Below are 23,902 nucleotides of genomic sequence, written 5' to 3' on the forward strand. Positions count from 1 at the left end.
TTGTGGAAATGTGTACGTTTTACCTTTTAAAAACGCCACAATTAAAGCTGTTTTGCAGTTAATTGGAGCTGCCATATGGATTTTGATTTACTGAGATAGTCTGGTACTAGCCAGTCTTTGGGAATTTTTGTAGGAAACACTTTTCTGGTAGTTTAACTAAAGACCTTTTAGCAGAGATGAATCTCTTGTGCTTTGTAAGATGAGCAGCTGTAAGTTTGTAAACATACTGACTCCCAGCAGAGTTTATGACAGGAAAGAGTGAACTGTAGGATCTCAGTGCTGTTTCCTGTGGTCTTTTAATTACTTATCTCTGATCAAGTTTATCAGTCATTAACACTGTTTACCTTGGCCCCTTTCAGTGCATGAATGGGGTTTCAGACTGTGAGCTCTTCAAAGAATATGCTGCATATCTTCATCTGATTGGAGGATTTAGTTTATTAAGTGTTCTTTTAACTGAATATCCACTTAATGTTAATAATTTAAAAGTTTAACATTATATTCAGACACTTTAATGTGGTACTCAGTGTTTAAGTATTCTGTCTAAAATGCTAAATAAAGCTTAGGTGATTGTTTTGCTGTGCTATGTTAGCTCTAAACTTCTCAAACCACTTGTACTTTTCTTACAGACTCTGACTTGTCTTTTTGCACAATAGAAAACACTGCCTTGAGGTTCCCAGAGTACTCTTTTTTTTCTATTTCCCCTCCCTTAGCTTCATGCTGTTACAACAAGATCTTTTTTTTCTTTTTTTTCTATCCAGTGAATAATTGTTCCAGGAGTAGTTTTAAATGCATTTACTCTTTCCTATGTCTTTTTTTAATACCCTGGCAGTCTACCTGCAATTTGTGTTATGTTACACAGCAGTGTGTTAATATCTTTGTTTCTTTGTGTGACTTTTATCAGACATGGGGGAAGGGCAATATTACAAATTCATACCAGATCAAGCTGTGGAGACCATGGGACTAGTTAATTATGCCTCTTCTGATCTATTGAACAGTTCAGGGGCTGTGAGTGCCTTGTGAGGTTCTTTCATTTACAGTTTCGAGGGCTAATATGCAGTCGTGAAGTTTGGGATGGATGGATAAATCACGGAATTTTGTTTTGTCTTATCCTCCCTAGTGCTGTCAGATGGGATCTCTACATTTTTTGGTGAGCGGATCTGCTTTGTGGGGTTAATTTACATGCAAGTCCAGTTGGACTTCAAAAGAGGCAGGTATAAAGGTTATTTCCACAGAATAAACCAGCGGGATGGCGGTGTGCCTAGCATTCCTTTCCGATTATCGGTGGAGAAACAGTCCTGAAAGTGCTCCATTTATCTATCCTCTGTCGTTGTTAGCGGCCTGCCTTGGGGACTCTGCTTTCTCTCCCACTGTGTGTGTTACGGAGCTTGTTTAGTTACGTGCGGAGTCGTGTCTTGCTGCCGTCCAGCCTCCCTGGAGAAGGAGTCGGGTAACCCTGAGAAGACTGGCTCAAGCTGCCTCCTACGGCTTGGTGGCACAGCTGAAGGAGGACTTGCTGTTTCCTTGTGCCTGTGCCTGCCCACTGACAACAAAGGAACACTCAGATCCTTTTAATGTCTAGGCTTTCACCATCTTGTGAAACGTAAAAACTTACTCAGTGCTCTGGAAACTGGAGGATGCTCCTATTCAGGAGGTAACGAGCAGATAAAACTTCTCTTGGCTCTCAGTTTTATTATCTTGAGGCCTGGTTTCTGTCAGCTTAGTCACTTGTGAGTCAGGCAAAGTCTTTTTGATCTTCAGTTCCCAAACAGTCGGATGATCCTGTGAGTAAAGGTCACCAGAAATCCTGGACATCATGTGAAGTGTACTTAATTATCTTAGTCACTACTGCTTAACTGGTTTAGAAGGTTTTGGGCTTTTCTGTGGAACATGAAAGGTCTGAAATGTTTAAAACAGTGTTAGATAACTTGCTGTAGCTCAGAATAAATGTTCATGGAGAGGAACAGTGAGTTGGGGACGGAACGGCAACAGTGACTCTGACGTGTTAAAGGGCACAAAGTTGTTTTTTGCTGTTTGCCTTTAGTTAATCATTAATATTCAAGATCCTGCTGCTGTTTAGAGTTAGTCATGCATGTGTCCTTGTTGGGTGTTTCACCATAGGGATGGTGGTATGTGGATGTTGAACCCACTGGTGTCTAAGGATGAACCTACTGGTTTTTGTATCAATGGCATTAATACCAATTCTTTTTTTTTTTTTAATTTTTTTTTTTAACTGACCTGTTAACATGGTTTCTGTACAAATCTCTTCTGTGGTGCCATGATGCTTCCGGGTCTTAATAGGATATGAATATGGTAGATGGCTGTGTTCAGTGCCCTACCTTTTACTGGTGTTTATTTTAAAAAGGAAGATCGGGGAAAACTTTGTGCATTTCTTTAAGGGTTGTTTTTTTTTTTAATCCTCTTCATGTCTTTATTTCATCCTTTTGCAAAGTAAAGCATAGACATTTTAGAATCAAACTTGTTCTGCAGTTATCACTCGTTCTATGTGGTTCTCTTGATAATAAAACTGATTCTTAAAAGCCTTTATCTGCAGTGTATCTGGGTTATAGTACCCAAACTCATGTAAAAACATGGACATGTTCCCATAATTGAGAGGGAGATGACTTTAAAGGTTCTGACATTATTGAGTTATTCCTTATCAAACATTTGATCTATAAAATGCAAACTGTTATTGATCGTAGCTTTGAATAAAGTGAGCAGAAGCTGCAGGGGGGTCAAGCCATTTGTTGGAGGTCATGCAGTGAGTTCAGCCTAGGATGGGGGACCTGTAGAACCAAACCAACTGGTACATTGTGGTGCAGCTGGAGTATAGGTCTGTCATATCCAACTTGAGTATTTAAATGATTTGTAGGGTTAATCACAAATGGGGAGAGAACTCTGGTGGTAATTCATTGTGTTCCATGCTTGAGAATGGGCCCTGGATGAGATGCTCTTTCAAAAATACTTTACAAGTATATAAAATAAATATTCTTATTTCACTGTTTAAGATGTATCTTGGATAAGAAGCAGCATGTGGGGTTTGTTTTGGTTTTTTGTTGAATAAGTTAGGAGATTTCCCTTGTCATTTGATACTTCTATTTTCTGAAACTTAACTGCTTAAGGAGTAATTTAGATCTAAGCTTAGATTACTGGTTTTCCTCTATTTCATTAGGGTGTTAAATCCCATTGTTTCTTTGAATTGAAAGTTAAGGGTGAGTCTCTGGAATTGTGTGTTTTTCTTACCTTAATTTTCCTTCTGTCATGTAAAAGAATAAAATCACTCTTTTTAATCTTCAGTGGATTCTTTTTTAAAGTATTTAAGCTCTTTTTTTGGCACCAAACCACAGTAACTCCAGTGCAGCAGCAACCTGTGAGTGTGTGAACAAGGAACTGGAAGGCTATGTAAGCACTGCTGTAGTTTATCCTTCTTGCATTCTCAAGGTGTGGAGGCTTGACAGTCAAGCCTCACCTTTTACAAGTTGGCTGTCCCCTTCCTGAGTTTCAGTAGCCACAAACCTCTTCAGCAAGACACAGGGATCACACCCTCCTATTCCTTAGCTTTGCTGGACAAAGCTGAAGTTATGCAACTTGGCTGGGCTAGCAAATTAGGTGAATTTAAGGAGAAGTTTTACTCCCTGTAGCTGGGTCTCTTACTCAGCTGTTTCTGTCTTACCTGTGCAGTTATAACTTGCTGATTTCCCTGCTGCCCGAGGGTGGTGGCTTGTCTAGTGTGCTTTCTCTTTTTCTTTTTTTTCTTTTTTTTTTTTTTTTTAAGAGTGTGCAAACACCTTTTTCACTCTGCCCTCTATTGTACATAAGCATTTGCTGTCCTGAGTGCAGAATCTTACCTAGATCAGTGTCTGAATCACACAGAGCAGTGATAGCTTCTGCCCGACTTCTTCAGACAGGTGAAACCCTTTCTTGCCATCTTTGGATATCCTAAGCCTGGGAAGACCCTCTAAAGGATGGTATTCCCAGAATTTGTTAGAGCTTCTCTGGTCTCAGCTGTAGTACAACTGTGCGTCTCTCAACATAATCACATGTTGAGGAGAAGCTGACATGGCAGGGAATGACTGATTTCTGGCTGTAACAGGGAGGGAGGTGTCGCTGAGTCGGGCGAGGCAGAGTGCAAGGAACTAGGCAAAATGAAGCAGACCTCCCAGGAAAATGCCAGGAAGCTCTCCTGTGAAATACCAAGGTGGCAATGGGGCTCTGCCGTGGGTGTGTTCAGGCTGTGTTCCTGAAGAGCATTGCTGTCCTGTCATGCTGCCCTGTAGCCTCTCTATCTGTGACAGCCATGCTGTGTCTTCCAGCCTTTTGAGAACACGTTCTGCTGCAAGGAAAGGTTTGTGCAGGGAAGCCATGGAAACAGCACTCTGTGCTTCTTGCCTCTGCTATTGTCCCTAGGTCTTGCCCACGAGGCCCTTCTGCAGAGTGATTTACCAGTGTTGCACAAAAAACATTGTTATTTAGAGTACTTCTCTTGAACATAGTATTTAGCAGTGTTGGCTAAGAGAAGTTTTCTACCTCCAGGGAAGCTGAATGAGCAGCCAAGTAGTACCAGGCTGAAAGGGACAGCTTCTGAAGCTCTTGAAGCAAGAGGAGCCTGGCATAATATGAATGTTATTTGTTTAAACTCTGCTCTGTTTATTTCATTTAAAATAGGTGTGACGTCACCTAAGCAACCACCATTCTGTACAACACTGTCGTGTTCACTGTCATGACTTTGGTGACAACTTGTAAAGCCAAAAGCCACCCAGCAAGCTCTGCTGCCTTCCCCTGCTGAACTGTTCTCCCTTTACTTCTCAGCTGGTGTGTCTGCACAGAGCCTGCTATTGCCTGGAAAGAGCTGTGGGGAGTGAGCAGCGCTTAAATAAAACCTGTCAGACAGTGATCAGCTCTGCAATCTGTCACCCTTCTGCAGCGTCTGGTAGAGTGCCTGAATGTTTGGGATGCAAGTTAAAGTGTGTGGAGCTCGACATAGCAGGAGCAAAGGTTGGATCAAGCAGGTTGCTTGGGCTTATGGCCTGACTGAAGGGACAAGATTTCTCCTTCCCAGTTCTGCTGTAGTTTTACATATCCCTTTCCTGTAAAGGGGTTGTCTAAGACTCTCTGGCTGTCCATCATTTCCCATGTTGGACTAGCCCCAGTGACCCCTTTTAACCTGCAAAATAAAACAAAGAGCCATCTGTTTTGTTGCAAATGCTCAGTGAGTCCTCTATGCCTACTGAATGGGTGCTGCTTTACTCATGACTTCCTGTGTGTTTGCAACCCAGAAGTAGTAGGACAAAGCCCCTCCTTTGTGGCTTTGAGTAATAATAATAATAATAATAATATCAGCTGTTGTCAAGTGGGTGTGATCCCCAAGCACAGGTATTTTGTGCTGGCCATCTTTGGCGTGTCTGGTGGCTGTGTTTGATTGTCTGCAGTGCTGCGTGTCCTGGCAGTCAGCTGGATGTGACAAGTGAAGGTCATTCCCATGCAGCAGGAGTGTGTACCCACCCACAGCTGGCGGTGAATTGGGAAGAGCTGCCCTTCTGCAAAGGTGTGGTGTGACATTACACCTAATTAATTTAATAGTAGGGTGCTGCTCAAATGGATGGTCTTGTTCCTTTGGTTTCCATCTACACCCAAAGCCACGTGTCTTTTGTAGCTTCCCCTTGAATTTGGTGAGGACTTCAGTGATGGTTTGTAGGAAATGCTGCCTGCACTAAACCAAAAAAGGAACTAAAAGACTTCCATGGTGGAAATGATCTGTCATGTGGCTGTGCGATCAGGAATAACGGATGGATTTGGGAAGATCATGGTGTCCCTCAGCTCACCATTTAAGTTGGCTGAGCTAGAACAGTCAGATGATACCTTATCCTACTCCTACACTCACTTGAGAGTTGATAATTCAGAGGAATTTATCCACTGTCTTTTATATTGTCATTCACTGCAAGGATTAAATTGGACTGACAAAAACATGGAATTTACTCTGGTGATATTTAGAAGATGTAACAAGGAAGCCTCTACGTTGTAACAGCAAATATATGGGCAGGCAGAGGGGACTTTGAAAGCAGTAAACAGGCACATTATTGTGCTGTGTGGTCTGAAAAATCCTAGTTCGGGTTGGCTTGATTTGTTTTTTTGCTTGTCCTGAAGGTAGATGGCTGAATAGCACTTTCTGGAATTGCAGCATAAAGGAGATGTCAGCCCCGCCTGTGGTGTGCTAAAACGCCTCTGAATTTGCCACTGTGGTAATGCAGTTTAGGGTACCAGAAACCCTGGTCAGCTGGCTTCACAGAACAGCCCAGTGTGTCCTGTGCCTTTTCCCACACTGGAATTAACCTGTGTGGTTAAACATGTCATTGTTTCAGATGTCAGAAATGATGTGTCTTCTGACCTACTTGCGTGTGTCATGAGTGTTTTGGTTTGGTCATAGATCTGTTTTATGGAGGTAGGACACAGATTTTGACAGCTGTTTTCCTGGAGGAGTGACTAATACAATGTATTTTCAAAAGCGTTTGGCACAGAGCTCTGTGAAGTTGCTGGGTTTGGAGTAAATGAGTGTTCTACGCTTTTTTTTTTTTTTTTTTTTTCTCCTGACTTGCTACATGATTTGTTTTGTGCTGCTATTACATCACAAATCTTCTGCTCTCTTGTTCCTTTTTTATTTTTTTTTAAATATACTGTTTTAGATATATTGACTCACAAAAAAAGAAATCCCTCTCTTCTGCCTCCATACCCTGCCCTCCCCCGTGGGTGCTCCCACTAGCACAGCCTCCTGGTATCAGTAAATAGAATTTAAGTAATAAATGTGCTCGATATATGGATAGGCACTTGCTGTATGATAAATGTGACTTTGCCTTGTGTGTTCTGGTGGGCTGAGGTGGAGTTGCTTCCTGGTGTGAATGTCGATCGTCTTTTTATTAGTGAGATGATTATGTGTTGGCTGGAAAAGCAGAAAAGGAGTGTTTTTGAACCCAGAAAGTTGGTGTCTCAGGCAGTGGGAGGTGTGGTGTGGGTGGGACAGGTGCCAGATCCTGTGATAGCCTGTGTTGTTTAGGTGTAGGTGGTGTTGAATACGCTTTCATCCCTGATGCACATCTGTTTTTTTCTCCAGGAAGAGTCTTGTCTTGTACAAAATCTTTTTTTATTACCAGGAAAAACACTGGGCTTTCTTTTCATTGTGAGAAAGTACCTGAATTTTAAAGGACTGTCTTGAGATGTGTAATTCTCCTAAGTCCCGACAGGGAGCACTTAGTGTGGCCCCTTTTTGGCCTCTGGCCATGTAGGAGGCTGAGAGAACCATAATGCTTATTCCCGGGGGGGGGGGCCAAAGCAGCAAGAGCAGCGTACTTTCTTTTTTTTTTCCTGTATGTAGTTATTACTACTTTTTTTTCTTTTGTGCAAAGACTTCCTCTGGGTTTGACGCAAGTACAGAAAATTGAGATGATTCAGGCTTGAGCTTGAGTTCATAACCCCGTCCATTATGCTTGGATGTTGCCTTGGGTTTCGGATTGTTAGGAGCAGCCTGTGGTTTGATACTGAAGAATGGGAGGAGGAGCAACTGGAACCCCCTCTGATTATGTTGTATGAGTTGGACTGTTCCCCTTTTCTGTAGTAGGAATCTGTTGTAAGAATTATGTGGTATAATTTTTTATCTGCCTGAAAATAATGTTAATTTCATTCTCCTTGTGTATGAAATGTTTATAACTTGGTGCTGAATGCAGAAGATGAGGCAGAGTCTACCTGAAGGGGCAAACCTCCAAAGATCCAATTCTCCTTTGCCGGCTGCAGGAGGAGGAGGAGCAAGCTGCAAGTAGGACACCAACAGTACAAGCCCAAACACCATGTGTAGGCTTGCTTTTCTGACAGTCAGCTTGCAGGAGTTTATGGTAAAGTGTCCCAACAGTGCAAAGGCAGTGTCTGCAAGGAGCCACGAGGAAGGAGTTGGGGCGAAAGGGAACAAGTATTTTGGAGTGGAAGGGAATGTGCTGAAGGAGAGGAGCTACACAGATGGTAGTGATAAGGGATCTGTGAACATGCTGCTGTGTGGTATAAAATGAAGAATATATTCAGGGTTTGTTTACTCTGAATTTCTGCAGTTGTTAAACTACATTGGTGCAAATCCAAGTGGATTCAGGTCTGAGCAGAATGAGCTATAGATGATTAGTGTTGGCAAATGTGGGTGCTCAGTGAAAGGCTGTGGTTTCCTGCATGTGTTACTGAAACCAGTGTATTTTATATATCTTATAGGCCAATTTGTTTGGGTTTCATCCTTGTATTGGGTTTGTACAGCCAGGTTTTGGTGGGGGGGGCTACACGGGTGGCTTCTGTGAGAAGCTGCTAGAAGCTTCCTCCATGTCCAGCAGAACCAATTCCAGCCAGCTCCAAGATGGACCTACTGCTGGCTGAGACTGGACCAGTCAGAAATTGTGGCAACACCTCTGGGATAACATATTTAGGAAGAAGGAGAAAAAAAAAAGATACTGTGCAGAGGTAATTACAGCTGGAGAAGAGCCGAGTGAGAATATGCAAGAGGAACAACTCTGCAGACACCAAGATCACTGCAGAATGAGGGGGAGGAGGTGCTCCAGGCACTGAAAGTGAGATTCCCCTGGCAGCCTGTGGTGCAGACCATGGTGAGGCAGCTGTGCCCCTGCAGCTCTTGGAGGTCCACAGGGATGCAGAGATCCACCTGCAGCCCATGGAGGAGACCCTCACCAGAGCAGGAGGATGCCTCAGAGGAGGCTGTGAATGGGCTCTGAACCTGTGGGAGGAGGCCCACGGTGGAAGAGGCTCCTGGAAGGGACCTTCAGACCTGTGGAGAGAGGAGCCCATGCTGGAGCAAGTTTCCTGGTAGGACCTGTGACCTGTGGGAGGCTCACACTGGAGCGAGCTGTGCCTCTGAAACACTGCAGCCTGTGGAAGAGTGACCTACCTTGTAGCAGTTTGTGGGGAACTGTTACCTCTGGGGTGGACTCAACACTGGAGAAGTTCATGGAGATCTCTCTCCTGTGGGAGGGACTGCACTGGGGCATGGGAAGGACTCCTCTCCCTGAGCAGCAACAGGAGCAACATGGGATGAACTGACTACAGTCCCTATTCTCATCTCCCTGTACTGCAGGTGGAGAAGAGCTAGAGCTGGAAAGGTTGGGGAAAGGTCTTCTTGTACTTCTTATTACCCTGCTCTGAGTTTTTTAGTCATAAATCCAATTAATATCTCTCATTTGAATGTGTTTTGCCTGTGACATTATTTGGGGAGTGATCTCCAGCTTCTTAATGTATGAATCCTTCATTATATTTTGTCTCTCTCATTCAGTTGCAGAGGGGAGTGATAGAGAGGCTTTGGTGGGTGCCTGGCATCCAGCCAGGGTCAACCTACTACAAACTTTTAGGTATTCCCCCCCCCCCCCCCCCCCCCAGTAAATGCTGATGTTGCAATAGATACTTGTAGTGCAAAAGTCTGTGTGGCTTTAAAAGCCACCTTTGTTTGTGATTTCCTTGCCTTATGTGATCTGTGGTAGCTCAACCAAGGAACGGGGAGTTATGTTGCTCCTGTGCCGAGCATTCATTTAAAATAGTGAGCTTTATTTGCATAGACCTCTCTGGTGTCTGGCTTGTGGGAGGACTTCTGCTTTCTTGTGTATGAAAATGCCTGAAGAAAAATGTCAAGTTGGAAAACATAACTTAGGTTCAAAGTAAAAGCCTTTGTTTGGAAAGCTCTCTTGAAGACTGTGTGCATAATGCTCTGCTGGAAGAAGGGGGGATGTAGGTCAGGAATCCTTTGTTTACCAGTCCTGATAGACTTCACAAAATCAAAACTGTTAGTTTAAGATAATGATTTTCTACAAGATTGGGCAGGAAGATGGTTACTGCATATTCCTCATTAGTAAGTCTGGACTGCAGTGCTGAGTTCTGTTGTTGAGGTTGCAGTCCATGAAGTAGAATGAGAGCACACCTCCATCCATTAATTTCAGACAGTAACAATACTTGGTCAAAACTCGGGCTGTTTCTCTTGCAGCTCTTCAGATTCCCATCATGATGGTTCAGATGCCTGATAGTGAGATGTAATGTGGCATTTGTGCTATAGCCTTTGCCCAGTTGAAAAGCATATACCATAAGCAGATGGCTTTCATTCTGTTCTCTCTACAGTAAGGATAAGAGGGAGGAGAAAAAAAAGGGAGGGGAAATCTGCTTCTTTGCTGCTTCCAGCTCATTTTTCCCATGCCCTTCTCAAAGTGCACATAGATGTACGTTGTATTTTAAGTCCTGGAAAAAACTGACATTTTTACTAAAGATAAAATTCAAATGCATAAGAAAATCATAGTTTAAATAGTCTGTACAAGTAGAAACAACTGTGCCATTGAGAGTAAAGGCTCAGTCTTGTTTTCTGCTGTGATACAATGAAAAGGGAAAAGGGCTGTTCTTTATATAGACTGGGAATAATATGAACAATCTCATGGTGCTTCCTACTGTACTCCACCTACCTTGCATCATAACTTCCTTTCTTGTATTTATGGCCCAAAGCCAGTGCAAAATAAACGGAGTAGTGTGTGCGGAGGGTGAGATGGCAAGAGCTGCACTCCATGCGTTTGGGTGTGGCTGCAGGCAAATACTCAACTTTACTCTGCATTTCTGTTGAACCCTTATTGTCCAGCTGAATATGAAAAGGATCAGGGAGAACAGTCATCCCATGTGCCTGTCTTCTAGTAGGTCTATTATTATCTTTGCTTACCTTAATCTTTTGCTTACCTTAATCTCACAGTAAGTGAGGATGTTGCCTCCTGAAGGATGGTTTTCGTGTTCTGAGGAACTTCATGCAGAAGAATCCCTGAATAACTCTGTTGTTGGGGTATACTTCACGTTGAATGGAGAGCTGTAACTGTGCACCAGTTCTGACTGCTGCTTATCGGAACAGGAAAATGTGCTGTTGTGCAGGCTGTCTTCTGTTGTTTAGAAAGTTGCATCAAGTCAGCAAAAATATCTGTTTTAGCTGCTGATTTCTTTGTAGCCATCTGGGACAGTGCAGCATCATTGCTTCCACTAGGTAAGATGCAAGACCTAAATTTAAAGCTCCTTGAATGGAGAAGTTTTGTATTTATCAGGGAAGACTTAGTAGTAGTTTAAGCTGTGGGTGAAAGCAGTTATTTCTCATTTCTGTCCCTTGTACTTTAAATGTGATAGTTTATCTATTAATTCTAAAATTTCTATGTTGCCAGTTTTTCAGTTAACTAAAACTAGCTTCTAAAATTACATTTTAGTTCAGGATGTTAATTCATAGAAACTGTTCAGGTTTGAAAAGACCTAAAGAGTGGCTTTTAATGCCTCCTTAAAAATGAGAGCTGAGAAAATTTGTTATGCAAGCTAAAACCATTACTTAGCTGTGTTTTGGAAATACAAAAACCTTCAACCCAGATAATGAGTGCTTGAAGGGATTAGGTTTCAGTCTGAAATGCAGCTAATACAGAATCTGGTACAGAATTATGTTATTAGGTCTGATGCAAGGCAACAAAATAAATCAAATTTTCCAGAGGCAGAATGCTTGTTTGGCTATCAAATAATGAGGCTGGCTCTGTTCCTGCCTTCTTGTATGCCTCAGTTTCCCTTCCTGTAAAATAGGAAACTGCTTGCTTGTGTCATGACTTCCTGGTCATAAAGTGCTTTGAAGCAGAAGAATACTGTGTGAATAGATGGCATGGTTTGTATTGTATAGTGCATGCTGTGCAGGAAGCCTCCATAAAGTTAGGAATTCAGACAATAGTGAAAACCAGGGTTGAGTTATTTTTTTTACTATGTTCTCTTCATTATATTTTGTGAGGGACTGGGTTTTGCTGATTGTTGCCCGTTGCTGACATTTTATGATCAGAATTAGATCTTTCCCTAGAAGTGTGAGGAGGGGGGAAATGTGTCACTTTTAACTCGGGTAGTTTCAGGAGTTAAGAAAGTGTATTTTAATTTAAATCATGCCCTATATAATAGTGTTCTTCTGAGTATTTGAATCCTGAATATTTGAATGCTATTAGTGTATTAGTTAGAAAGTGTCAAATTGAGCACCCTTTTAATACTGAAGATGTGACATCAGCTTTATAATAACTAAGGAGTAAGAAAAATCTGATCCTTGCAGAAACGCCATCAAAGCTGAAAAGTAAATTGCATTTCTCTTCCCCCCCTTTAATCAATAATTGAGGCCTTCTGATCTAAGAAGAGTGATATAAGGCCTTTGATGTGAAATATCTTGTTGGATGGATGTGAATTATAAGACATGTTTGCTCAGGTTGATTTTTGGAAATTATTTCTTCTGGGTTTGAAGGGGTTTCTTAAATTTATTTTTTGTTTTGTTTTTAATCTTTGTTTTGTGTGGCAACAAAGCAGGAGCCAAAATAGAGTGTGGTCATAGCCTAGCACTTTTACAGAGCTAGCTATTCTTAAATATTTTACTTTCAGTTGAAAATGTATTTGCAGGTGTTGAGACCTTTTGTATTTAATATTGGTGTGATTGTACGAAATGGTCCCGTTGATGAGCTCGGCAATGAATGAGTCAGATTTGCAGGCAAATGTGAGGCTGTTTGGCATGATGTGCAGAAGAGAGATGGAGGATTATAAAACAGCCTGCGATTCGCTTTAATTGATGCCCTCTTCTGTCCCTCAGTTTGGTTGCTTTTCTTACTATGCTCCCTTCCTGTTCCTGGGTGTATTACAATCCTGACTTAGTGGCTGTAGTTGGAGTTCATTCATAGATAATATGAGTTGAAGCAAAATGATACATTTCACACTGAGGGTACTCAAAGTTATACTTCACACCAATATGGATTTTTGTTGGACCTGTGACTTAAGTGGCAGGCTTTTTGAGACATGAGGTCTTTTATGTTCAGTACTCTGCTTTTCCATCCAGTTGTTTGTAAGTCAAACACTGCAGTCATTCCTTGCAAAAACTCTCCCTTGCTTTTAGCTCTGTGACCTTGGTCTTCTCTCTGATGTCCTTGGTGCAGCCGATCGAACTGCCTCATTTGGTGGCTCCATAACTGCAAACTTCTATTTTCTAAGCTGGAGCAGAGTCAGCTGGAATTTGTGATGTGATTTTAAAAGGAACTGCTTCAGTAGATACACAACACCCCTGGTTTCTCCCAAGTATGCCAAGGTACTGCGGTGCTTTTTTGTTTTAAAGGTTTCCAGTACCTATAGTGAGCATGTCTTCGGGCTGGGAAAAGGGAGGGAAATTTTTTAGTTCAGACTTTACTTTAGGGATCTGAGTCCTGTTTAAAAAATGCTTTGTCTGTGTGCTTGGCACTCATTTGAAAAGTCTAGAGGAAAAAACCCTCATCCAAGGCTATATGGAATTGTCAGATGTTTCAGTAATTGCTTTCATTCTATCTTTAAGAGAAGTACAAGGTCTGACTGGAATTTGTCCTTTTTTTTTTTTTTTTTTTTTTTTTTTTTTTTTTTTTTTAAATCAAGTCTTCATTTATGCCTAGTTTGAAACTGAATTTTTTGCATGTCGGGGGTTTTTTCCCCCCCCTTTGAAATTGCTGGATGTTTGTATACAACTGTCTTAACATTTTCAGTTTCAGGGTGGAGCAAGAAACTGTTTTGTGCTCTAAGTGGATGTGAGGATTCCAGCTTCTGAACAAAGTGTAGTGAGAGTACTCATTTCCTTTGTTTCTTGTTGCCGCACAGCAATAAAACGGTGATATAAACTGACTGGTAAGGTGGTTAATGAATGTCAGTTGACACATTCCCAGGGGAAGCATGAGTGAGTCCTTGGGATCCCAGTGCCAGGTGGTGCAAGCCACAGCAGCCACCAGGAGTGATGAGCAGCACCAAGAAGCCACAGCAGGCGTTTGGTTCACATTGGTTTCTTCACCTTTCCCACTCCTCTCTGGGAAGAGGAGTCTCTGTGATGGATACTCTCTGCCCAGCTTGCCCTGGGCTCCAATGTGTCCAGGTGGGCAGCAGGATACCCCAGGAAGCCGTGGAGGTGAGCAGGCAGTGGTGACAAATGTGACACCATTCGGTGCGAGAGGAGCACAGCTACTTAGAGAACTCGATCGTCTCAGCATTGCCCCTGAAGGGAAGCAAGATGAGATAACATCAGTATCACAACATTTTAGTTGCTTTAGACTCTAAGGACTTCGAGGGCTGTTTTTAGGGAATTTGCAGTTTGGTTTCTTTTCCTTTCCTTTCCTTAGTTCCTAGAATATGTGGGCTAGAGGTAGTGCAGACACTCCCAAGTCCCAGAAACGGCCCCCACACAGCAGGTTTGAGTGCTCTTGGCTTAATGTATTAGTAATTATCCTGAGCATTGTGGATAGAAATGGCAGCTCGTGATCCTTCCTGTGTAGTTGTCTGTATGGCTAAATCCTAAGGATTAACAACTGGATATAGACAGGCACACTGAAGAGTGAACAGCCGTGCTAAGGTCAAATTAGGTCTGCTTTGTGTATAATGCCATGGTTTTTATAATTTTCTCTTAATTCCCATCTGTGAGCTCATCTTTTAAATTAACAAATGTTACTGCAGACACACAGACCGTGCCATTTAGCGGTGTTCTGAATTACAGGGTTGTACAGCATTAAATGTGAAGGGTTGATATGTTCTACACACCTACATAACCCTGCTCTAAGTGTGTTTGGGAACTTCTTTTTCATTTTATACTTTTCTGCCCCAGTAATTGTGATTAAGAGATATTCTTACCTGGCTGCACCTGACATCCTTCACTGTCAGGCTCCTCTAGGGGAGTCAGAGACACTGCATCTGAGAGGTAGGTAGAGTGTTCTGTGACAAAAGATTAAAGCCATGTGTCAGAGTTCCTGCTTGGAAAGCTTTGTCTCTTAATTTAGGTCACTACCTCCTTGTGCTGTAGACAGCAGAACCAGTTGTGCCCATCTTCACTCTATAATAAGTGTGTGCTAAACTGATTGTACCTACCACCAAATTCTCTCTCCTAGTTTCCCTCCTTTTAAGCTCCAAGTTTGGCTTTTTTGTTTGGTTTTCTTGTTGATTTGTTGGATTTTTTTCCCCTCCCATAAAGTGACAAGGAAATGGGTGGGGGAATGTAGCCATCAGGCAGTTTTGAGCTGGCTTTCAGCAGGCTTTTTCGTCTCTGTGAATATTTGTGGAAGGTGTTCAGGAATTTATCAGAAACCCTTGTCTTGGCGAGCTAGGCAGAACCAGTGGTAAGAAATTCTGTGCCCTTGGTGCAGTGCCAGGGCCCAAAAAACACTGTTTGCAAGTGTTTATACTGCCATGAGTGGGCCAAATACTTGTACTCTGTGTAACAAGATGTGCAGAGTCTGGAGTGTTTTTGTCAAAGCTTTTAAGAGTTAAGGCAGCCTCTCACATAGGGTTGAAAGGGATCTTGGCACTCAGAAGAGCCCTGGAAAGGCTTTGGAGACATCAGGAATGTGCATGTGCACTGTTGTATTCCATGAGAATCCCCAGCAGAGGATTCCTAAAGCTGTGAAAACAGATGGGGCTAAATTTCACTTTGCAAAGGGATAAAAAACTCTTAATTCCATAGTATTTACACAAAATCACAGAAATATAATGCATGTGATAATGGTTTTGTTACTTCTTTTTATTTTTATTTACATTTATTTAGAAGGTGATTTATACTTCTCTCCCTTTGTTTGATTTGGCCTCCTTTTCCTCCTTTTTGACCTTTTGAACTGTTGCTCCTAAGGATGTATACCCCTTTCACCCTTTAGAAATGAGAACAGGCAAAGATTTGTGTCTTCTCTTGAGAAACCACCTTTTCCATCTGTGTGAAAAAGCCTAAATTGTACAAGTTGCTGTTGCTTGAAATGCTTAGTGGAGTAATTGCTTTCTGGAGATATTTGACTGATTTTTGTGTTGCTGGAAGCCCTGTGACTAACAGCTAGTTGAGACTGAAGTTGAGAATTGGTCACCAGAGAGTTGACATTAATTTTTAGCTAGCAGCTAAACTTTGATAGCAGTTTAATATTAATAGCATGTAGTGAGATGGTGCTCAGAGGCAGTAATCATCAATGTTTTCTATCAAATATGGCAACTCATTTTTTAGAGTGCTCATTTAGTAGCTGTGGCAGGAAAGACATGAGCAAGAACATCATCTGTGTGGTGTGTATAAACAGAAAAACCAAGGATCCTTTTCCAGCTGTGAAGAGGGAAGCCAAGGAAAATGTCCTTGGTTTCCTGGGAAGTGGGGTTTGGGGGGTGACCTTGTATTCAGGCTGAGACTAAGAGCACAGTAAGTGTTTCTAGGAACCTTTTGATGAAAAATGTCACAAAAATGCAAATTGTGTTTCCCCTTCACTGTTAATGTAGTAAGCTCTGGTCTTTTTTCATACCAGATGTAATTACCACTGTTTTTCACTCCTGCTGAACTGTGGGTGACTCTGCTGCTGTGTCAAATGATTGCAGGATGCATATGCACATAGTAAGGTGGGAGGAGTTCTGACACATCACCTGAGGAGAGAAGGAAGGAGCACCACGTCCAGATTTAAAACTGAGTAATTTTCCAGCAGTGTAATTTAGTTGAGCAGGGATTTACTTCTGCAGTGTCTCTCTTGCATATACCTTAAAGAAAATTGGGGTTGTTTAGAAAATTGTACCCACTGTAGCTGATAAGATTTTATCTGTGTGGGAAAGAATGCATTTAATGAGCAGGTTGTGGCTCCGAGGTGCAGCCTGCCTCTGTGTTGGAAAGTAACCGTGTGCTGTTGCCTTTGTCTTTTGCAGATGTTTCTGACCGTGTACCTCAGTAACAACGAGCAGCACTTCACCGAGGTGCCAGTCACCCCCGAGACAACCTGCAGAGATGTGGTGGAGCTGTGCAAGGAGCCTGGGGAGAGCGAGTGCCACCTGGCTGAGGTGTGGTGTGGCTCAGGTAGGTCAGGCTGGCAGCTGGTGAATTCCTGGACATTCTCTGCTCCTGAGAAGGTAGCACATGGGCACCTGACACACATGATCCTGTCCCTGAGAGTCTCTGCATTGCCACTTCATTGGTTTCTTCATCAGACTGGCTGTATGATAACACACCTGCAAGAAGGCTCACACATGCAGAACTGAGTTAAAAGCAAAAGGGATGCGGATATTCTGGTGTCTGTGCAGCCTTTCTGTGACTCACATGAGTCTGAGGAGTGTGAGAGTATTTTTCTTCCTCCTCCTCATAGTGGGATCCCAGCGGCCTTTATGAGGGTTTTGAAGTACTAAATATTTGTAGTTCTATGACTAGTTCAAAATAATTTCCTTAGCCCCACAGCTATTTTCACTTGCAGTGGCAAAATAAAGCTTCCTTTTTCTGATGACACCTTCAATGTTACCAATTTTATTGAGTGTGGTTGGGAAGGAGTGTGTTAGCAGTAGTGGGAGTTAGCTGGTGTGAAGTGCTCTAAAGAAAGTGGGTGACGGGGAGGATGGAGAAACTGCTTTTGACTGTCCTTTCAGGCCTGTGGAAAAGGGGTTTGTGCATGTGGCTCGTTGTAATTTTTTTTTTTCTTTTTCTTTGTTCTTCTAATCTTGGGAGTTCCAATCTCCGCAACTTGCTGTGCTCCATTGGAACTGGAGAATATGTCAACAAATAAAACCTAAAATATTACTAATGTCTCATGGCTTATATGGGAAAGGGCTCTGGACTATCTCCTGTCTCCATGGTACTCCTTAGATACTGGGAGCCATCCAGAAGCATAAGATAGATGAATCCCTGACAGGATTTTGAGTAACGAAAAATTATGTCTGAGCCAACCTTTTTGAGATGCTTCAAGATTATAAAAGAATCAGATGATAAGGGCTTATATTTCTGTCTTCCTCTGCTGTTATCTCAGGCTCCCTTCTGTTAAAAGAAGTCTTTGGTGAGATGGATTTTTGTTTAATGCTATGAGATACCTGAGTTATCTCTTGATATTTACTTGCTTCTGACAGAGATGTAATGTTTCTGATACTTCTAAGTCTAAAAAAATGGAACAGAATTTTTCTGCTCCTTAGAAGATAAAGAAGCTTTGCTTCACAAATGATAATAAAATAAAATCACTATTTCATTGTGGAAAGTGATCTTCTAGGAATGTATTTTAATTGTACATCTTTGTCTAGATCAACACAAGACTGAAGCCTAAAGTGAAAGAGAAGTAAAATAAAAGTTTAGGTAAAACTTCTGAATACTGTTGGTGATGAAGTTGGAGCTGTGCTAGAGTGGGCAGCTCCTCTCATGTTTCCTGAACCTGGATTCTTGCTTGGCTTTTGAGATGGTGATGTAGAGTATGCTAGAAAGGGTGGCAAGATTGTCCTGAAATCAAAGGGGGGAGCACCTATAGTAAGGGGCAAGTGAAGTCTGACAGTACTTAGTGGTCAAATGTTCTTGTTAAGCTGAAAAGTGAACTTCTGTGTGAGTGGGACAATACAGTATGTGGTGTTTTATTCATATCATCAAATTATCAACCTCTCTGCTAGTCAAGGAGGTGTAAGAAAATAATCTGGATACAGAAACATAAAGTGAAGCAGAACACTGTTTTCTGAGATTAGTCTTTGTAGAGACATGATGAGACACACAAGAACAGGTATCTAAATGTTGCTGGGACAGCTGTTTTTATAAGACAAAAAAAGCTTCCTCCATTTTTACAGTGAAAACTTTGACAAGATCATTGAGCCCAACCTTTGACTGAACACCACTGTGCCAGCTAGTCCATGGGACTTAGTGCCTTGAACTAGTCTCTTGAACATTTCTAGGGATGATGACTCCACCACCTCCCTGGGCAGCCTGTTCAAATGCTTAACCAAGCTTTTAGTGAAGAAATTCTTCCTGGTGTCCAACCTTAACCTCCCCTGGTGCAGTTCGAGGCTATTTCTTCTCGTTGTGTTACTTGTTACCTGAGAGAAGAGACCAAGCCACACCTGGCTACAGTGTCAGGCAGTTGTAGAGTGATAAGGTCTCCCCTGAGCCTCCTGTTCTCCAGGCTGAACACCCCCAGCTCCCTCAGCTGCTCCTCATGAGACTTGTGCTCCGTCCCCTTCCCCAGCTCCACTGCCCTTCTCTGGACTTTCTCCAGCCCCTCCATGTCCTCGCAGTGAGTGGCCCAGAACTGGGCACAGCGCTCCTGTGGCCTCACCAGAGCTGAGCACAGGGGGCCAATCCCTGCCCTGGTCCTGCTGCCCACACTGTTGCTGATACAGGTTGGGATGTCAGTGGCTTTCCTGGACATGCTGGCTCCTGTTCAGCTGCTGTTGACCAGCACCCCCAGGTCCTTTTCCACTGGGCAGCTTTCCAGGCACTCTGCCCCCAGCCAGTAGCACTGTTTGGGGTTGTTGTGACTCAAGGGCAGGGCTCAGCAGTTGGCCTTGCTGAAATTCCAAGTACAGTTCCCAATTGTACTTGTTAACAAAAATGCAGTTCTCTCAATAGCATTAAAAGATCTGAGTACTGGATTCATGCATGTTGCTTTGGATAAAATATGTCTTAAGCGTCTGTGTAGCATCCAGTAGCAAGCATTTGCAAGATGCTTTCATATATGTTCGGGATTTTTTTTGTTGTGGGGAGGAGGCAGTGGGGGAGAGAAACACTTCTGGCTTTTTACTAATCTCGTTTTAGATGTCAGCAAAGTTTTCCATCTTGTTCTGCCAGGATTAGCTATGATTTCTGTTTTGTTTGCATATTACACTGAACAAATTCAACTGCTTTAAAACAAACATGATGCAGTACAGCTAACCTCTGGGGGTAGAAACAAAAGATTTGTGTTGGAAAATGACTCCTCAGACTTCAGTTATTGAGATCCTTCTTACATTGCTTGTTTCTTTCTTTTTCTGACACTTGCTCAGGAATTTTATCTCCTATTGTCAGACCTTATTAAGCCTACTTTGAAAGATTGCTTGCAAGTGCGCTTGAGGCACTTTGCTCCCTGAAGGGGGCAAGTTTACTACTCTCCCTGTCCTCTTAGTTTTGCTTGAAATTTGGTGAATATCAGGGCAAAATTTCTTGACCTTCCTATTATCCTGAGAATTCAGTTACCTTGTCTGCTGTGGAAAGCAGTCAGAAGGAGTGCAAGTATAAAGATCTTCCTTTTTTTCTCTCTGAGACGGGGAAAAAAAAAGAAAACTGATTGTCCATTCTTCTTGAGCTTTCCAAATGTACATTTATTTGGTATTTGAAAATCTCTTTGACCTTCCTTTGAAGCCAGTGAATGGTATTGACCGAATCCTTGTGTAAAGGGCATCTCCCTTGATTATAGAGTTTCAGCTGAAGTATTGCTGAGCTGCTAGAAATCTACCTCATAAGCCTGCTGTATAGCCTTTAAGACAAAAATCTGCCAGTGGTACTGTTGAAATTTTTTTTATTATTATTGTTGTTTTTTGCCTTTTTTTTCTTGAATTAAGGTTTAGCAGATGAGGAACGTTTTTTGCTGTCTAGACAAGTAACTGCCAAGAGACGGCTTTTTCTGTAACAGTGACCTACTTGCTTATTCTGTAAAGCTAATCTCTTTTGACAGTGACTCCAGAAATTCTCCTTCCTAGATTGCTTGAGCACAGCTGCAGCATTTTCATTTAAAGAAACACTTTTATGTTGAAAAGAGCTTTTCACATACTGAAAACATGTTAGGAGCTCCTTTTTTTGTGATACTGAAAACAATTTCACTTAACGCCAACAATTTTTCCTGCAGAAAAGATTATTTTATGTTAAGACAGTGACTTTTTGAAAGACTTTATTGAATATGAATGAACTACTCTGATTTCTTTTTTCTATTTTTCCCCTCCCCTTGCTTAAAAAATGAAAGGAAACCGCCAACAAAAGCAATGTCAGGAAAAATGAAACTGGTGCAAAAATGGTGGTATTTAATTTCATTCTTTGTCATCTCGTCTTATTTCTCAGGCCAGGAGCAGTATCTTCTGCTTGTCTGGCATCCAGCACAAATTGGGTCCAACGTGATCATGAGCCCCAGTGCTGTTAGAAGATACTGTGACATTATCCTGACTATGTAAATTCACTGCTGTGATATATTGACCACACTGTTGCCATCATGTTTAAAATAGGCAGAAAATTTTATGGTAAAACGTCTAGAATAACAAAAGAAACTGCTCTTATATAAAGATTTAGGGGCCAGTAAGTAATTCTGGTTATACTCTGGCTGTGAGTGCCTGGCTCTGATGTATGTAAATTTTCAAAGAATTGTAATACAGAAAGGGACAAATTAGATTTAGACTCTCACTGGGTTTTTCTATTATCAAAAGGCAGCAAGTGAGGTTTAAAAATTACTTATGTGACTGAATCCTGAGCTTGGGAATAAAAGCAGGAAAAGAAATTCAGTGGAACTTGTGCATGTAACTTTCATCTCAGTTATTTGAAAGGAAGTGGCAATTTCTTACTGAGCTCACTTTTCACTGTCTGATCCTTTTTTTACTTTGAGCCGTGAATCCAAAGTAGTTCAGCTTTTCAAGGTTTATCAGAAATAGGGCTTTCAAAATGCATCTCATCTGAACTTCATGAAATTCGCTGTCCAAGACAATGAGCTGGATCTGTGTCTGACAGGAGCTATGGGAGAACACTTGAAGTGACAGGGGCTGTGCTGGCGCGCAGAGGATCAGGCCTGCTGGGTACTGCCAAGGAGCCTCTTCGGGGTGTTGAGTGCTTCTGCCTGAGCTTGAATGCAAGGGCTGCCATCCAGCGTTAAGAGAAGAATTCCTCTTCCCCGAGAGTTTATCTTTGCAGCTCTCTTTATTCTCGTGAGAATTAGGAAGTAAATGAGTCCCTTAGGAATTGTGGCAGCAGTGGCCTTGAGGAGGGGGTGGGAATGACTAAGGAATGAGTTGAGGTGCCACAGAAGAGGAGTAAAAGGTACAACAGCACATTTCCTGCGCTGGTGGGTGGGTAAGGTGATTTGCACATACAAAATGAGGGCACTAGAACTGAAAGCTCTAAATTCCCTGTTTGTTTTCCCTCAGGGGCTGTGGCGGTGCCTCAGCTTTTCCCTGCAGAGGTGTTGGTTTAGTTTCAGAAGCAAGGAGCGATGCAGTGGTTTCCTAAGGGAAAAGTAGAAATACCTTGGATGAGGGCAGGTGTTACGTGCACTCACTACACCTGTGCACTAACAGGTGTTCAGGTGGAAGATGGGCAGATATTTTTGGTTTGGTGTGGGCCCAAGCTGTGGTGGGATGTAGCAGTTAACTGTTTTTTTACCTTTTCAGAGCGTCCCATAGCTGACAATGAACGGATGCTGGATATCCTGCAGAGGTTTGGAATGCAGAGGAGCGAGGTGCGTTTCTTCCTGCGGCACGAGCGCTCTCCCTGCCGGGAAGCAGGTGGGTATTGATCTCAGCTGGTTCATTTGTTCTGCTTCTGTTTCGTTCTTCAGGGTTAAGGAAACAGCCCGTGTGTCTTATATGTTAATGTTCATAGCCAGTAGGCGTTGCAGCCCTTTGTTGTCTGACCATTGGCTGATCTTTGTAGTGGCTTCATCTTCCCTTGCTGTATCTGGGAATAGTAAATCCAAATTAAAATTTCTGCAGGTTTTCTAGAGCTGGTTATCACCAAAGCATCCAAGGGCATACTGTGTTAAATATGTTTTCCCCAGCAAAATATCTTGAGATCTGTGGTGGTGATCTCTTTAAATATAGTAACCAAACTGTTGCCCGGTAATGTCGTCTGTGATTTGGGTGATTATTCACCTGAATAATATTTTACCAGGGTGATAAATTTAGCATACTTGGCAAAGATAGGGTTCTTCAAAGTTTCTCCCACACATTTGTGTTAGTTTTAGGAATAGCATTAAATGAACTGCCTGGTCAAGTTCTCTGAGAATACAATTCTCATTGTAAATTGAAATGTGAAACCTGTAAAGGAAATTACTTCCAGTGTTTCAGGGGTTTTGTGAAATCCACGTTCATCTCTTCTGTAGAATTTTTCACTTTTAGCTTTAAATCAATCTACCAATTCTTCTTCCTCCCCTTTTTCTGTTTTCATCCTTGGTAATCTTCCTCAGTGTTGGAAATACTGCATTTGTTAAGTGGCATTGTACCCAGCACATTTTAAATGACTAAGTGTATCTTGATATTTGAAATGCATACTGGTGATAGAATGAGTGCACGAAGGGCTAAAGCTGTGCCATTTCTACCTGCTGGGATCTTACAGAGCAGTTTAGTTGTCAAAATGTATTTTTTCAAGTCCAGGGTGCTTGTAGTATTAGGATTATTGTCATTTTATTGGCCATAGCATTGCTAAGCAATGTATTTGAGCTCTGAGTTAGTCTTGCAGAAATACAGTCTTGAAATAGGAATCAAATGGGCAAGAAGGTAACAGGCGTGGCTTTGTCCTGTGTGCACTTACGTTCTACAGGGAAATCAGTGACCTTGCTATTGGGTATCTGAGCAGTATTTGCACATAATTTGATGGGAATGAAGTGGGGTTCTAGTTAAGCAGCATCTTTACTGACACAATGACTGCCAGGAAGAAGAAAAAAAATGTGCTTTTAAACTGTGCATCTATAATGCACATTTAGTAGGGGCTGACTGCCTGTTTGCCACAGGATAGATTCTGGAATAGCCTACCAGTGGTTAAGCTGTTTTTGTTTATCTGTATTTTTGAATAGAACTATACTTTAAAATGAAAGTTAACATTGAACAGAAATATTTTCAGAAAATTTGTCATCACTTAAATTCATCTTGGTAGTAAACGCGTAAGAACAGGTGTTCAGATTCTACACGATAATGGTTGTTCTGATTCTCCTTTTGTACTGAATGCTATGTCTAAAAGGGTAAAGAAGATCTTTTATTACCTTACCATCTTTGACTATTTCTGTCTAGGGACTGCACAAAGGTCTCAAGATCCAGCCTTCAAAAGAAATGGTGTGAAAGTGCCCGGTGATCGAAGACTAGAGAATGGGGTAAGTGCTTGATGCGGTGGCTAGTTGGATTTGAGTTCATTTTTCCACAGCAGCCCTCCCAGTGCTGTGCTTTGCTT

At 42.0% G+C, this 23,902-nt stretch overlaps 1 protein-coding gene across 2 annotated transcripts in view; it reads left to right on the forward strand.

The window, feature by feature from the left end:
* Positions 1-23,902, forward strand: part of TP53BP2 (tumor protein p53 binding protein 2) — a 51,949-nt gene that overhangs the window by 3,323 nt on the left and 24,724 nt on the right. Inside the window, exons 1-4 of one of the 2 annotated variants that reach the window (XM_066178195.1) lie at positions 10,616-10,694; positions 16,702-16,849; positions 22,132-22,245; positions 23,746-23,825. In XM_066178195.1, the coding sequence (XP_066034292.1) occupies positions 16,702-16,849; positions 22,132-22,245; positions 23,746-23,825 (342 nt within the window). In that variant the 5' untranslated portion in view covers positions 10,616-10,694. Of the gene's footprint in view, positions 1-10,615; positions 10,695-16,701; positions 16,850-22,131; positions 22,246-23,745; positions 23,826-23,902 lie in introns of those variants that run through there. The other variant, XM_066178194.1, reaches the window with a different exon arrangement.

Source organism: Chamaea fasciata, unplaced genomic scaffold (genome assembly GCF_029207755.1).
Source record: "Chamaea fasciata isolate MVZ Bird 193981 ecotype frontalis unplaced genomic scaffold, bChaFas1.0.hap1 SCAF_3, whole genome shotgun sequence".
In the NCBI taxonomy this organism is placed as follows: domain Eukaryota; kingdom Metazoa; phylum Chordata; class Aves; order Passeriformes; family Sylviidae; genus Chamaea; species Chamaea fasciata.